The sequence below is a fragment of the Scyliorhinus torazame genome, chromosome 2, assembly GCF_047496885.1.
Source record: "Scyliorhinus torazame isolate Kashiwa2021f chromosome 2, sScyTor2.1, whole genome shotgun sequence".
NCBI lineage: Eukaryota > Metazoa > Chordata > Chondrichthyes > Carcharhiniformes > Scyliorhinidae > Scyliorhinus > Scyliorhinus torazame.
The window spans coordinates 299,042,355-299,054,971 of NC_092708.1; the positions used below are offsets into that span (position 1 = coordinate 299,042,355).

At 48.7% G+C, this 12,617-nt stretch overlaps 1 protein-coding gene and 1 long non-coding RNA gene across 3 annotated transcripts in view; one reads left to right on the forward strand and one right to left on the reverse strand.

The window, feature by feature from the left end:
• Positions 1-6,569: 6,569 nt before the first annotated feature.
• Positions 6,570-10,115, reverse strand: LOC140399354 (uncharacterized). The gene is made up of 2 exons (XR_011937682.1): positions 9,657-10,115; positions 6,570-8,010 (listed from the first exon to the last, which is right to left on the reverse strand). It is a non-coding gene; the product is annotated as an uncharacterized lncRNA (long non-coding RNA).
• The window catches only part of slc25a21 (solute carrier family 25 member 21), a 920,696-nt gene continuing 917,540 nt past the window's right edge, over positions 9,462-12,617 (forward strand). Inside the window, exons 1-2 of one of the 2 annotated variants that reach the window (XM_072488897.1) lie at positions 9,462-9,585; positions 9,690-9,762. In XM_072488897.1, the coding sequence (XP_072344998.1) occupies positions 9,696-9,762 (67 nt within the window). In that variant the 5' untranslated portion in view covers positions 9,462-9,585; positions 9,690-9,695. The remainder of the gene's footprint in view (positions 9,586-9,689; positions 9,763-12,617) is intronic. The other variant, XM_072488906.1, reaches the window with a different exon arrangement.

Genomic DNA, 12,617 nt, shown 5'->3' on the forward strand with positions numbered 1-12,617 from the left:
GGGGAGATCATGGTAGATGAGCTGAAAGGGAAATGGGAAGAAGAGCTGGGGGAGGAGATTGAGGAGGGGCTGTGGGCTGATGCCCTACGTAGGGTAAACTCATTGTCCTCGTGTGCCAGGCTAAGCCTGATACAATTTAAGGTGTTACACAGGGCGCATATGACTGGAGCATGGCTCAGTAAATTTTTTGGGATAGAGAATAGGTGTGCGAGATGCTCGAGAAGCCCAGCGAATCACACCCACATGTTCTGGTCATGCCCGGCACTACAGGGGTTTTGGGTGGGGGAGGTAAAGGTGCTTTCGAAGGTGGTGGGGGTCCAGGTCGAACCAAGCTGGGGGTTGGCTATATTTGGGGTTGCAGAGGAGCCGGGAGTGCAGGAGGCGAGAGAGGCTGATGTTTTGGCCTTTGCGTCCCTAGTAGCCCGGCGCAGGATATTGTTAATGTGGAAGGAAGCCAAACCCCCGGGTGTGGAGACCTGGTTAAACGACATGGCAGGGTTTATAAAGTTAGAACGGATTAAGTTCGTACTAAGGGGTTCGGCTCAAGGGTGCACCAGGCGGTGGCAACCGTTCGTCGACTACCTCACAGAAAGATAGAGGGAATGGAAAAGAAGAAGACAACAGCAGCAACCTGGGGGGGGGGGGGGAGGGAAATCGGACGGACACTCAGGGATGTTATTGTATATGTATAGGCACTTGTTTTAGGTAATGTATATTGGACTGTTAGATTGTATCTTTGGAGAGTATTTATTTTTGACAAGTCAGTTGCCATTTAGTTTGGTTTTTGTTTCTGTTCATATATTATTTATTTATTTGTTTAAAACTGGCCACTGTTATCTATATTGATTTACTGTTGTTTAAAAGAAACACTACGTACTGTTATGTTTGGCCAAAAAATCTTGAATAAAATATATTTTTAAAAAAATATATATATATATGAACCTAGAGACTAGAGCAGGAACTACCAGAACCAGAACTCAGAGAGAGGCGGGGAAACAGAGAAGGAACAAGCAGTTCAGAGTCAGATTACAGTCAGCTCGGCCATGGGAAAGGGATAGGGCAGAGCAACCGAGCTAAAATAGCTAATACATCTAAAGAAGACCTGATTTAAAAAAGATTGATTGTCAAGGTGGGCCTGAAGGTCCCTTCAACCAAGCAGAAGGATCCAGAAGCAAGATCTTTTTATCATAGATAGAATTTACAGTGCAGAAGGAGGCCATTCAGCCCATCGAGTCTGCACCGGCTCTTGGAAAGAGCACCCTACCCAAGGTCAACACCGCCACCCTATCCCCATAACCCAGTAACCCCACCCAACACTAAGGGCAATTTTGGACACTATGGGCAATTTATCATGGCCAATCCACCTAACCCGCACATCTTTGGACTGTGGGAGGAAACCGGAGCACCCGGAGGAAACCCACGCACACACGGGGAGGATGTGCAGACTCCGCACAGACAGTGACCCAAGCCAGAATCGAACCTGGGACCCTGGAGCTGTGAAGCAATTGTGCTATCCACCATGCTACCGTGCTGCCCCTTCCTGCTTCCCTTTTACCTTCCTGTAAAGACAGTAATTGCAACTTTTAAAAGAAAAAAATATAACAATAAAATAACTTAATTTAACCTGAAATAGTGGTTATTCCAAAGTCTACTTTACTTACTTCGCAATGCGGGACACAGGATCGATGTTATTAAGTGGTAAGTAGATGAAATCTTCGGTGAGGGTATGGGTTAAACCGGGGGATAACTTGAAAACATAGTTTGACCTGAATAGCACCCACTGAAGTCTGCATCGGAGTCAGGGAGTGAGAATCCCTGTTCACCATTTAGAATGTCGGCCTTTTTTGGTATAGGGGGAATTCTAAGAATAGTGGTGAGTTTTCAACAACACGTTAGACAGGGTCTGCCAGTATAAATTCGCATTTACGTTTCAAGGGCAGCAGTACACATGGACATGCCTCTCACAAGGATTCCATAACACCCTCTCCATTTTCCACCGACAATTGGCCAACGGACTTTCTAAATTTTCCCGACCCGAATGCCTAATACAATATGTAGCTGATCTGGTCTTGCAAACGGACACAAAAGAGGAACACGTAGAGCTCTTATCTGAATTACTAGGCCTATTGCAATCAATCAATCAGCTGTAAGGTAAACCCCAAAAAGGCCCAGATTTTAAAGGAAAAGGTTCTTTATTTAGGCACCATCATCACCCACGGGAAGAGAGAAATTGAGCAAAAACTGATCAAGTCCATCGTTAAATTGCCTCTGCCCTAAAATGTCACTGCACTCCGGTCATTCCTAGGTTTGGTAGGATATTGCCGAAATTATATAGGTGGTTTTGCCACCAAAGCAGCCCCACTCTCAGAGCTCCTTAAAAAGAACGCCCCGTGGAAATGTCTTCCACAGCACACAGATGCCATTGATGATTTATAACGCGCCCTAGGCACAGCCCCTGCTTTACAAGTTCCAGACCCAGACTTGCCCTATGCCATCGAAGTAGCAACCACTGACCGAACCCTATCAGCTGTACTCCTGCAAGAACGACACGATCACTTAGGACCCATAGCCTATGCCTCAAGAGTATTAGACCCCGTCGAGCAAGGATTCTCAGCCTGCGAATGGCACTTGCTTGCAGTCTTTTGGGTAGTACAGTACTTTGCGTACATCACAGGCCTCAACCCAGTCACCATTTGACCGAGCACAGCCCCACGCAACTATTACTAGACGGTAGATTAAAGGACGGTTCAGTCAGCCAAATCAGAGCAGCTTGCTGGACACTACTTTCACAAGGCAGGGATATTACGGTAAAATGCACCAAAACCCACACATTCCTGGCCGATAATCTCCAATATGCAGGGACCCCACGTGAGTGCCAGATCATAGCAGTCCAACACCACACAGGACCCATTGTCCCAAAGTCATTACACCCACGAGCAGGCAGTAGGACACAGGATTCCCAAACCACAGGGGATACTTAAAAAATTTATGTAGATGGTTTGTCGACAATCGAAAATGGAGTTAGGATTACTGGTTGTGGAATTTACGTGGAAGACGCGCAGGGACGCCCACTAGAAGAGATCGCCCGGCCACCAGGGTTCACAAGCAGCAGAACTCGCAGCCATAGCCTATGTAATTCAGCACCCCGACTCTTTTCCAATCCCCGCAGACATACACGTGGACAGCCTGTATGTGTGCAACTGAGTCACAGAATTCCTGCCCCTGTGGGAATCTCGAGGTTTTGTTTCAGCCGATGGAAAACCCCTACCCTCTGTCCCGTTGTTAAAGCACATTCTCAAGACCGCCTCAGATCGCACATATGGTATCATTAAAGTAAGAAACCATCGTCGCTCCTCCCCACCCGGTAATGTAAAGGCAGACTCCTTAGCCAAAGCAGGATCACGCCATGGTCACTTCTGGCAGCCACCTGAAAGCGAACCGATACACTCAGTCCAGGTTTCCCAGACCAATATTGAGGATCTATCTCAAGTCCAAAAAGCAGATGGCACCATCAAACAGGTTTTAGACGGCAACTTCCCAGCCCTCTATGATAAATGGAAGGACGCACTGACTGTACAGGACGGCATAGTTTTAAAAAATGGAATTTATGTGGTCCCCACCCAGGACAGAAACTAGCTCATTTACCAATTTCATGACGGACATGGACATCAGGGGATAGACAATACCATTGCCCATTTAAGACCTGTGTTGGTGGCCCAATTTAAAAAGCAATGTAACCCATTATGTCAAAAATTGCCTTATCTGTTCTCAGAACAATCCTGAACATTACTCAAAGAAAGGACAATTACGTCACACCCGACCTTTGAATGGCCCTTGGACAAATTTGCAAATCGATTACATTGGCCCCCTTCCCCCTTGCAGAAACAGTTTCAAGTACGTGCTGGTTGTAATCGACACCTTGACTAAATGGGTAGAAGCACTTCCCTCACGGACAAACACAGCAAAGGCCACTGCTAAGATTTTGACCCAGCAGATTACCACATGATTGAGTCAGACCAAGGTTCCCACTTCACCGGCAGAGTCATGCAGAATGTTTTAACAATTTTTGGATCAGGCTGAAATTCCATATAGCATATCACCCCCAATCCAGTGGCATTGTCGACAGAATGAATTGAACTTTAAAAGCGACCATTAGGAAGATGGTGCAACAGGACAATACCACGTGGGACACAGTCCTCCCATTTGCTCTCATGTTTATTCAGAACACTATTTCCAGTTCCACAGGTTTCACCCCCCACACTCTCATGACCGGACGGCCCATTAAGGGTATTGAATATTTATTAGGCCTCGATCTGGCAAGCCCGACAGTAACCATCCTCACCCACGAAAAAGCAGTCCAACAGGTTACAAGTAACATTAAAGCGGCACAACTCGCTGCAGCTGTCCGATTAGGCGCTAGAAGGAAGCAGAGTAAAGCCTGCTTTGACAAATCCGTCCACCCCGTAGAGTACAGAGTTGGTCAGCAAGTAATGGTTTCACGTTACAACCCCAGTTCTTTCCTCTCCCCCAAATTTGCAGGACCCTGCAATGAACACTCAACTCAGCACAAACAACTCAAAGACTATGGATCACAATGTAGCCACTCCCACCGCATCTCTCTGGCAATAGGAGACATTTACGCCCCACCCATCGACAACCAAGTCCGATCCCTATGCCAACCCTCCCCAGCCAGGCCGGCATTTATCCCTTGTCCACGCCCACAGACCCGAACTTGTCTCCGTCCACAGGTACAGACTTTCACCTTGAACTTGACACCGACAACAGCGAGAGCCTCCTGGATTTGATTACGATCCCTGAACACTGGCGCGATCTCTCTGCCACCAGTTACCTCAGCCCCCGGAACAATGACTTAGATATCTTTGACCCCCTATATGCCCTCCCCCAGCCACCGCCACGTCCACCGCCCGACCACAGTAACTTGCCCTCCACCCCCACCGCCCCTGCGCCTCACACCAAACAAGCCCCTCTTTGGCACCACAACAACTCTTGCAGACTAGTAAGGCACCACAATTTGGATTATCCGACGGCCCACGCGGCCAAGGCACAGAAACGGCAGACACTAATCTGGCAACCGGGAAATGGTGATGCTTCAGATATTGACTCTCGTTTAGGTAATGCTTTTACAACACTGTTTGGTACAGAATCCTGATGTGTCCAGATGATGAGAAAGAGACACCGCCTAAGTATTAAGGTGTCCAAAGTTCTGATGGAGCCTGCCCGCCTTTTTCCTTCTTTTTTCTACTACGTGGTTTTAATTCATGTCGCCCGACACAAAGTTACTCTTCTGATTCGAGGATACGATACCCAATGTCAGTTAAAGATACACGTTTGTTGAGAAACAGATCACTGTTCTCCCAGTCTTTATGACAAGTTTCCACACGACTACAAACTCTTTCCGTCCACACAGGTCACCCAGGTAGGGAATAACGGCAGTGATCCCCACCCTACCTGAGGATCCCAAATGCATCCGGTCAGTTAAGCTCGGGTAGTAGAGTAACGGCACTCACCCCCGCCATACCTGGAGATTCCACCCATTCTTCTCCCGCAGCGGCCCATATGCACCTCGTGTTCCCTTCACTTCATACGCTCTGGAATGGTTCTCTACACTCTGCATTGCCTTTGGCAGGCCTTAGTTTCACCTTCTCTACTCTCCCTTTGGTTGTGGTATAAAGAATGTATTTTGCCACATTCCGTACACTCACCCCTTCTTTCCTTTACCTCCCGCGAACCCCTGGTCGGTCCCCACATGCTATTTATACGTACAACACAATTGGTTGCTGATCACTGCTGCTATACACGCTGCTACACGCGAACTACCTCTGAGCCCTGGGACAAAACTCAATAAAACTGGCCGACCTGAAATTCGGCTGGTTAAAATAAGCCTCAACCACCACTGGTTGCAAGTAAAGAAAGACTGGTTGAAGAATTTGTCCAACCACTCCCCACACTGACCACAAGCTGCGAGAGTCTCTGTACTTAAAAAAAAAATTGGGGGGGCATTTCCTGTCTCTCCAAAATGGTATTTAAAAAAAAATAAATGAGGGAGTCACACACGGTGACAATCATAACGGGTAAATTGGAGTAAGGAGAAAAAGACTAATAAAACGAGATTTTCACCAAAGATAACAACAGATACTATGCTTGCACCCCCAGGATTACCCGGAAAACAGAAAACACAGGATGAAGCAAGGACTGCTGACATGCGTTTGGATCATCGCTGGACTTCTGAAACTGCGCGCGCAACACACGTTCGTTACAAACTCCACACCAGCCCTGAACACTACCACACAACAGGCCGCCACCAGCCCGGACACTACACCACACATAAAGACAGACATCGAAAGCCCCACCTGGTGCGAAAACATTGCCAAATGGAACACCCTTTCATACATGGTAGAGGCCCTTTTAGTAATTGCAATAACCTGCAGTGTCATTCAGACACTCCGACTCTGTAAATGGCGAGCAAAAGCCTCCCGCTCCCCAATATATACAGTCCGATCCCCCTTCTTTGGAATTCAACAAAATTGAACTCATGCAACAATCGCTGCTAAAGATAAACCACCTCTTTAACTTTATTAGGATTAAGTAGAAATGTGATGCTTCTATTTTAAATTTTGTACTGTATACAAGTTCTTTGATGTTCACCAGCCGCATGAGAGTAGCTTAGATAGCATTAGCGAGAGATCAACTGTGCGGATAAACTAAATGTTTTATAGTGACCTGAATTATAGTAACCGTTCGAGATGAATAGATTTATGAATGTATTAATGAAACATTAGGTAAATGTCCCAGACCATAGGATAGTGTAGAGTAGAACCTTGCCTTGACCAAGGGTGACCGGTCCACCAAGGATGAACAGGGATCAATAGTGTGATCCACCACACTTCGCGTTCAGGATCAAAAGGATGGAATGTAGCCATCTAAGATGGCCACCTGCATAGGACCATGGGAATTATGGCCAACCCAGGAATCAGACAGATACACAGCCTATGTGTATCTAAAACACAGTTGACCAGACCTGATCGAAACCCCCGCTCGTTTGCATTTTAATGGCCCATTTTCCCAGGACAATAGAACTCCAGTCAAGCAACGTGTACAGCCACAGACTGATTGGCGCCACTCCCCTTACTCAGAAAGCACAACTGCCAAGGTCAATGACCGCTAAGGACCCGCCCAGCTACCAACGCACCTGCCCCTTTATTGGACGAAATCGAAGAGAGTGATCAGAGCCCTGTTGAACTATTCGGTCCAAGGTGAAGGACCGCCCAAAGAGTGCGAAATCCCAGAGGGATAAAAGAGTGCACTGCCATGTGTTCTGTCTCTTTTGGATCCGGACTGTGCCAACCCAATTGGAGCAGGAACAGCCAGCCAAGTTCAAGACCAACGATCGCTACCTGACGGGTGAGCCCAGCAGAGACAGAGCCACTTTCTTTGAACCAGTCAAGTGAAATCCAGATAAAGGCCTTATCCATTTGCACAGTGCCGGTCGCCCTAAAGTTAAGTATAGGTTATTGTAGCTGATAGGTGTAGTTTAACTTGTAGTAGATATTGTGTTTGCATGTTGAGATAGCTCTTGTGTATGTAAATAAACCATCTTTTGAACTAACTAACTGGTTGTGTGGTCATTTGATCGATATAAGGGAAGGCTTGTGGTTCACGAAGATAAATAGAAATCCCCACAGTATTGGCAACGCTTTTGGGACTGAAACAGAGCAACAAGGCAGAGCCTCCTGTGACGCGTGCTGTCCGTCATCTGCTCAAACGACCAGCAACGCTTGTATGCACTGGGCCATCGTGGGCCTCCCTCTCTGGATCTCGCTCTGGCCTGATGGACGGCCACGTTCTCTGGGTGTGAGGCAGGGTCCAGCACATAGGCCGCCTCGAGCCTCTATAGACGCTGCTGCCGCCACCATCTCCAGCGTGTGGCCACCCAGCCTACTAGAAGCACCACAAGGGCCTGTTCTGCAGGGTCCAAAATACCATTCATATCTGTAAGGAATTCAGAGAGCGCGTTAGACTAACAAACTGCAATGCCTTCCACCCCGGGACCCTCCAATCCCCCACATCTCCCCCATGCCTGGAACACCCTGCCCATGCACACCTGGCCGTAGCGCCCACCCGCCCCCAAGCTCACCGGACCCCAGACCCTGAACCCTTGACACCCACACATGTTACCTGGACCGGCCGCTGGTCCCCTCTCCGTTGCACTCACCTACCCTGCGGCCGTGGACATGTCCCCGGGACTGGGGCCCATCTCCTGCATGCTTGGATCTCGGCTTCTGCATGTGTGGTGTTGCCTCCCGCTGTGTCCAGGCACAGTGTCCAGGCATCATGGTCTGATTGGGATGCTAGGCAAAGACTCCCACATACCACATGGCCCGCACACCCATGGGAATCCACTTGAGATGTGTGAAGTGCTCACTTAACCATGGTAGCCAATTCAGCAATAGCCTTCAGATACATGGCCCAGAGGTCTCAGCAGTCGGTGAGGGTTATGGGTGGTCGGTGAGGGTTATGGGTGGTCGGTGGGGCAGATGGGCAGGGACAATGGTCACCTTGAATGGGTACACACGATCCAGGGGTTGGCATGGCATAGTCATGCGCGGTTGCTGTCACAGCGACCCTCCCCCTCCCACCCCGACAGCCAACCCATGGATGACACACCAGCTGGTTCTCTCTCCCCCCATCCCCCCTCCCCTCTCCGAGCAGTGGGGAGCAAGCCCAGTGTTACCGAGCATTTTGCCTGTGAGCAAAGATGGCTACTCACCTCCTCGGCTCCTCACAGAAGCCTTCCCACCAGGTTCACCAAGGAGTCTAATCGGTGCCAGCGTGACCACGTGCTGGGGAAGCTGCTGGATCACAGGAGATCACAGGATGTCCCGACAGGGCGTACGTGGTGATTATTGGCTTCTTGCCACGTGACAATGGGATCCCAATTTCATCTATGGGAGTTGCCTGGTCGTATCGCAAACTATTTGGTGCCCAGCATGGTTCTTGTTTTTGGCCTCTTCTGCTATTCACCGGCCTCGTCGCGCTCTCATTCCGAGCGCAACGAGGCCAGAGAATCGCGCCCAGAGTCTTGAATGTTTTTAAAGCAGAGGTAGATTTCCGATAAGCAGAAGCGGTGAATGGTTATCAGGGGTAGGTGGGAATGTGAAGTTGAGGTTACAATCAGATCAGCCAGAATCCCAATGAATGGTGGACCAGGCTCCTGATTTATATGTATGTTCCTGTATCTTCCCAGTGGAATTTCATCAACCTTCCTCTTACTCCTGCTGACCTCCACTTGGTCCACCTCCAACTCTTTCTTTTTGGGTCACACCCTCACCCTGGGTTCTGCACACTGGTTCACGTCGCACCTCGCTCCCGCTGTCCCTCTCAGCTCCTTCATCCCCGGCCCAATTTGATCTGTTCATGCACGTCTCTGTCCCTCCCAAGCTGCTCCCCAGTCCCCGCCCCTGCTGAGCTCATGCTTTGCCCCAGGATCGCTTCACTGTCAGCAGCTGCGAGTGGTTCCCTCAGTCCTCTTTAACTTCGCCAGTATCAACAAAAGACCAAGGAGAGGTCGGCGCAGTCATGAAACCCACGTTATTTACCTACTTTGTATTTATAAACAACATAGCATCATTTCATACCTGGGTTAATAGCGATATCATTTTGTTCCCTAGAAGAAAATGACGGTGAAAAGCCAGAGTTTGTTGCGAGAAGCCTCCCATCAGACAATTGCCGGAGGGTCTGCGGGTGAGTCAGGAGTAATATTAAACACACACAAATGCACATTTTTAAAATGCAAATATAGTTAAAAGCGGAATGTTTTCGCATGCGTGAGTCGGTGGACTGACGGCGTAAATCAATGGCTTCCATATGTGTTTCTAAACCGGTTTGAACTCTTGTGGAGCTGAGGTCGGGGAGTAATGGTTGACTCGAAATTCCCTCATGGCAACTCCAGGGATAAATAAGCAAAGATATTTGTTTGGCCGGTGTCACCGCCCACCCCAGACGGATATGTGACCGGCGCAAAGGCTCGTCCTGCTCACGTGTCGGGCAACCTGGACACCCACTGAAAGTCTCCACAGCCGAGCGCTGCTTTAGTTCCGCGAGTCAAAAGCTCAGCACGTTGGCGCCCATCCATCAATCCAAACTATTCCCAGGGTTATTAGGAACACGATCTACGCCCAGAATTACAACAGCCTAATTCCAGTTTAGTGGGCATGTTTAATGTTGTGGAACTTGAATTTGCAGAATTGGGTGAATGGTTTTCTGAACGTGAATATTTTTCAGTCATAAGAGTTACAGAGATTTCCAGCATGAAAGCAGGCCCAACTTGTCCATGCGCTCAGTTTTTACCACTAAGCTAGTCCCAATTGCTTGCATTTGGCCCATATCCCTCTCGATACCCATCTTTCCCATATAACTGGTCTAAATGCTTTTTAAAAGATAAAATTGTACCCACCTCTACTACTGTCTCTGGCAGCTCGTTCCAGACACTCACCACGCTCTGAGTGAGTGTTGAAGAAATATTAATTTCTCTGTTGGAATGCATTTCCTGTTGTGGAGGAAAGTAACCCACTCCCCATACATTGGAACCATTGTCTTTTTTTTTATTAAATATTTTATTGAAAATTTTTGGTCAACCAACACAGTACATTGTGCATCCTTTACACAATATTATAACAACACAAATAACAATGACCTATTTTATAAACAAAAAATGAATAAATAATAAATAACAAAAAATGAAAATTAGCCCTAATTGGCAACTGCCTTGTCACAAGTAACACTCTCCAAAAATATAATTTAACAGTCCAATATATAATTATCTGTAGCAACGACCTATACATACTATACAGTATATATTAACAACCCTGAGAGTCATTCTGGTTCCTCCTCCCCGCCCCCCCCCGCCCCCCCCCCCCCCCCCCCCGATCCTGGGCTGCTGCTGCTGCCTTCTTTTTCCCACTCCGTCTATCTCTCTGCGAGGTATTCGACGAACGGTTGCCACCGCCTGGTGAACCCTTGAGCCGACCCCCTTAGGACGAACTTAATCCGCTCTAGCTTTATAAACCCCGCCATGTCATTTATCCAGGTCTCCACCCCCGGGGGCTTGGCTTCTTTCCACATTAGCAATATCCTGCGCCGGGCTACTAGGGACGCAAAGGCCAAAACATCGGCCTCTCTCGCCTCCTGCACTCCCGGCTCTTGTGCAACCCCAAATATAGCCAACCCCCAGCTTGGTTCGACCCGGACCCCTACTACTTTTGAAAGCACCTTTGTCACCCCCATCCAAAACCCCTGTAGTGCCGGGCATGACCAAAACATATGGGTATGATTCGCTGGGCTTCTCGAGCACCTCGCACACCTATCCTCCACCCCAAAAAATTTACTGAGCCGTGCTCCAGTCATATGTGCCCTGTGTAATACCTTAAACTGAATCAGGCTTAGCCTGGCACACGAGGACGACGAGTTTACCCTGCTTAGGGCATCTGCCCACAGCCCCTCCTCGATCTCCTCCCCCAGCTCTTCTTCCCATTTCCCTTTTAGTTCATCTACCATAGTCTCCCCTTCGTCCCTCATTTCCCTATATATATCTGACACCTTACCATCCCCCACCCATGTCTTTGAGATCACTCTGTCCTGCACCTCTTGTGTCGGGAGCTGCGGGAATTCCCTCACCTGTTGCCTCGCAAAAGCCCTCAGTTGCATATACCTGAATGCATTCCCTTGGGGCAACCCATATTTCTCGGTCAGCGCTCCCAGACTCGCGAACTTCCCATCCACAAACAGATCTTTCAGTTGCGTTATTCCTGCTCTTTGCCACATTCCATATCCCCCATCCATTCCCCCTGGGGCAAACCTATGGTTGTTTCTTATCGGGTACCCCCCCAAGGCTCCAGTCTTTCCCCTATGCCGTCTCCACTGTCCCCAAATCTTCAGTGTAGCCACCGGGCTTGTGGTGGGAGACGGCAATGGGGCTGTCACCATAGCCTGTAGGCTAGTCCCCCTACAGGACGCCCTCTCTAATCTCTTCCACGCCGCTCCCTCCTCCTCTCCCATCCACTTAATCACCATTGAAATATTAGCGGCCCAATAATACTCACTTAGGCTCGGTAGTGCCAGCCCCCCCCTATCCCTGCTACGCTGTAAGAATCCCTTCCTCACTCTCGGGGTCTTCCCGGCCCACACAAAACCCATGATGCTCTTTTCAATCCTTTTAAAAAAAGACTTTGTGATCACCACCGGGAGGCACTGAAACACAAAGAGGAATCTCGGGAGGACCACCATCTTAACCGCCTGCACCCTCCCTGCCATTGACAGGGATACCATATCCCATCTCTTGAAATCCTCCTCCATCTGTTCCACCAACCGCGTTAAATTTAACCTATGCAATGTGCCCCAATTCTTAGCTATCTGGATCCCCAGGTAACGAAAGTCCCTTGTTACCTTCCTCAACGGTAGGTCCTCTATTTCTCTACTCTGCTCCCCTGGATGCACCACAAACAACTCACTTTTCCCCATGTTCAATTTATACCCTGAAAAATCCCCAAACTCCCCAAGTATCCGCATTATTTCTGGCATCCCCTCCGCCGGGTCCGCCA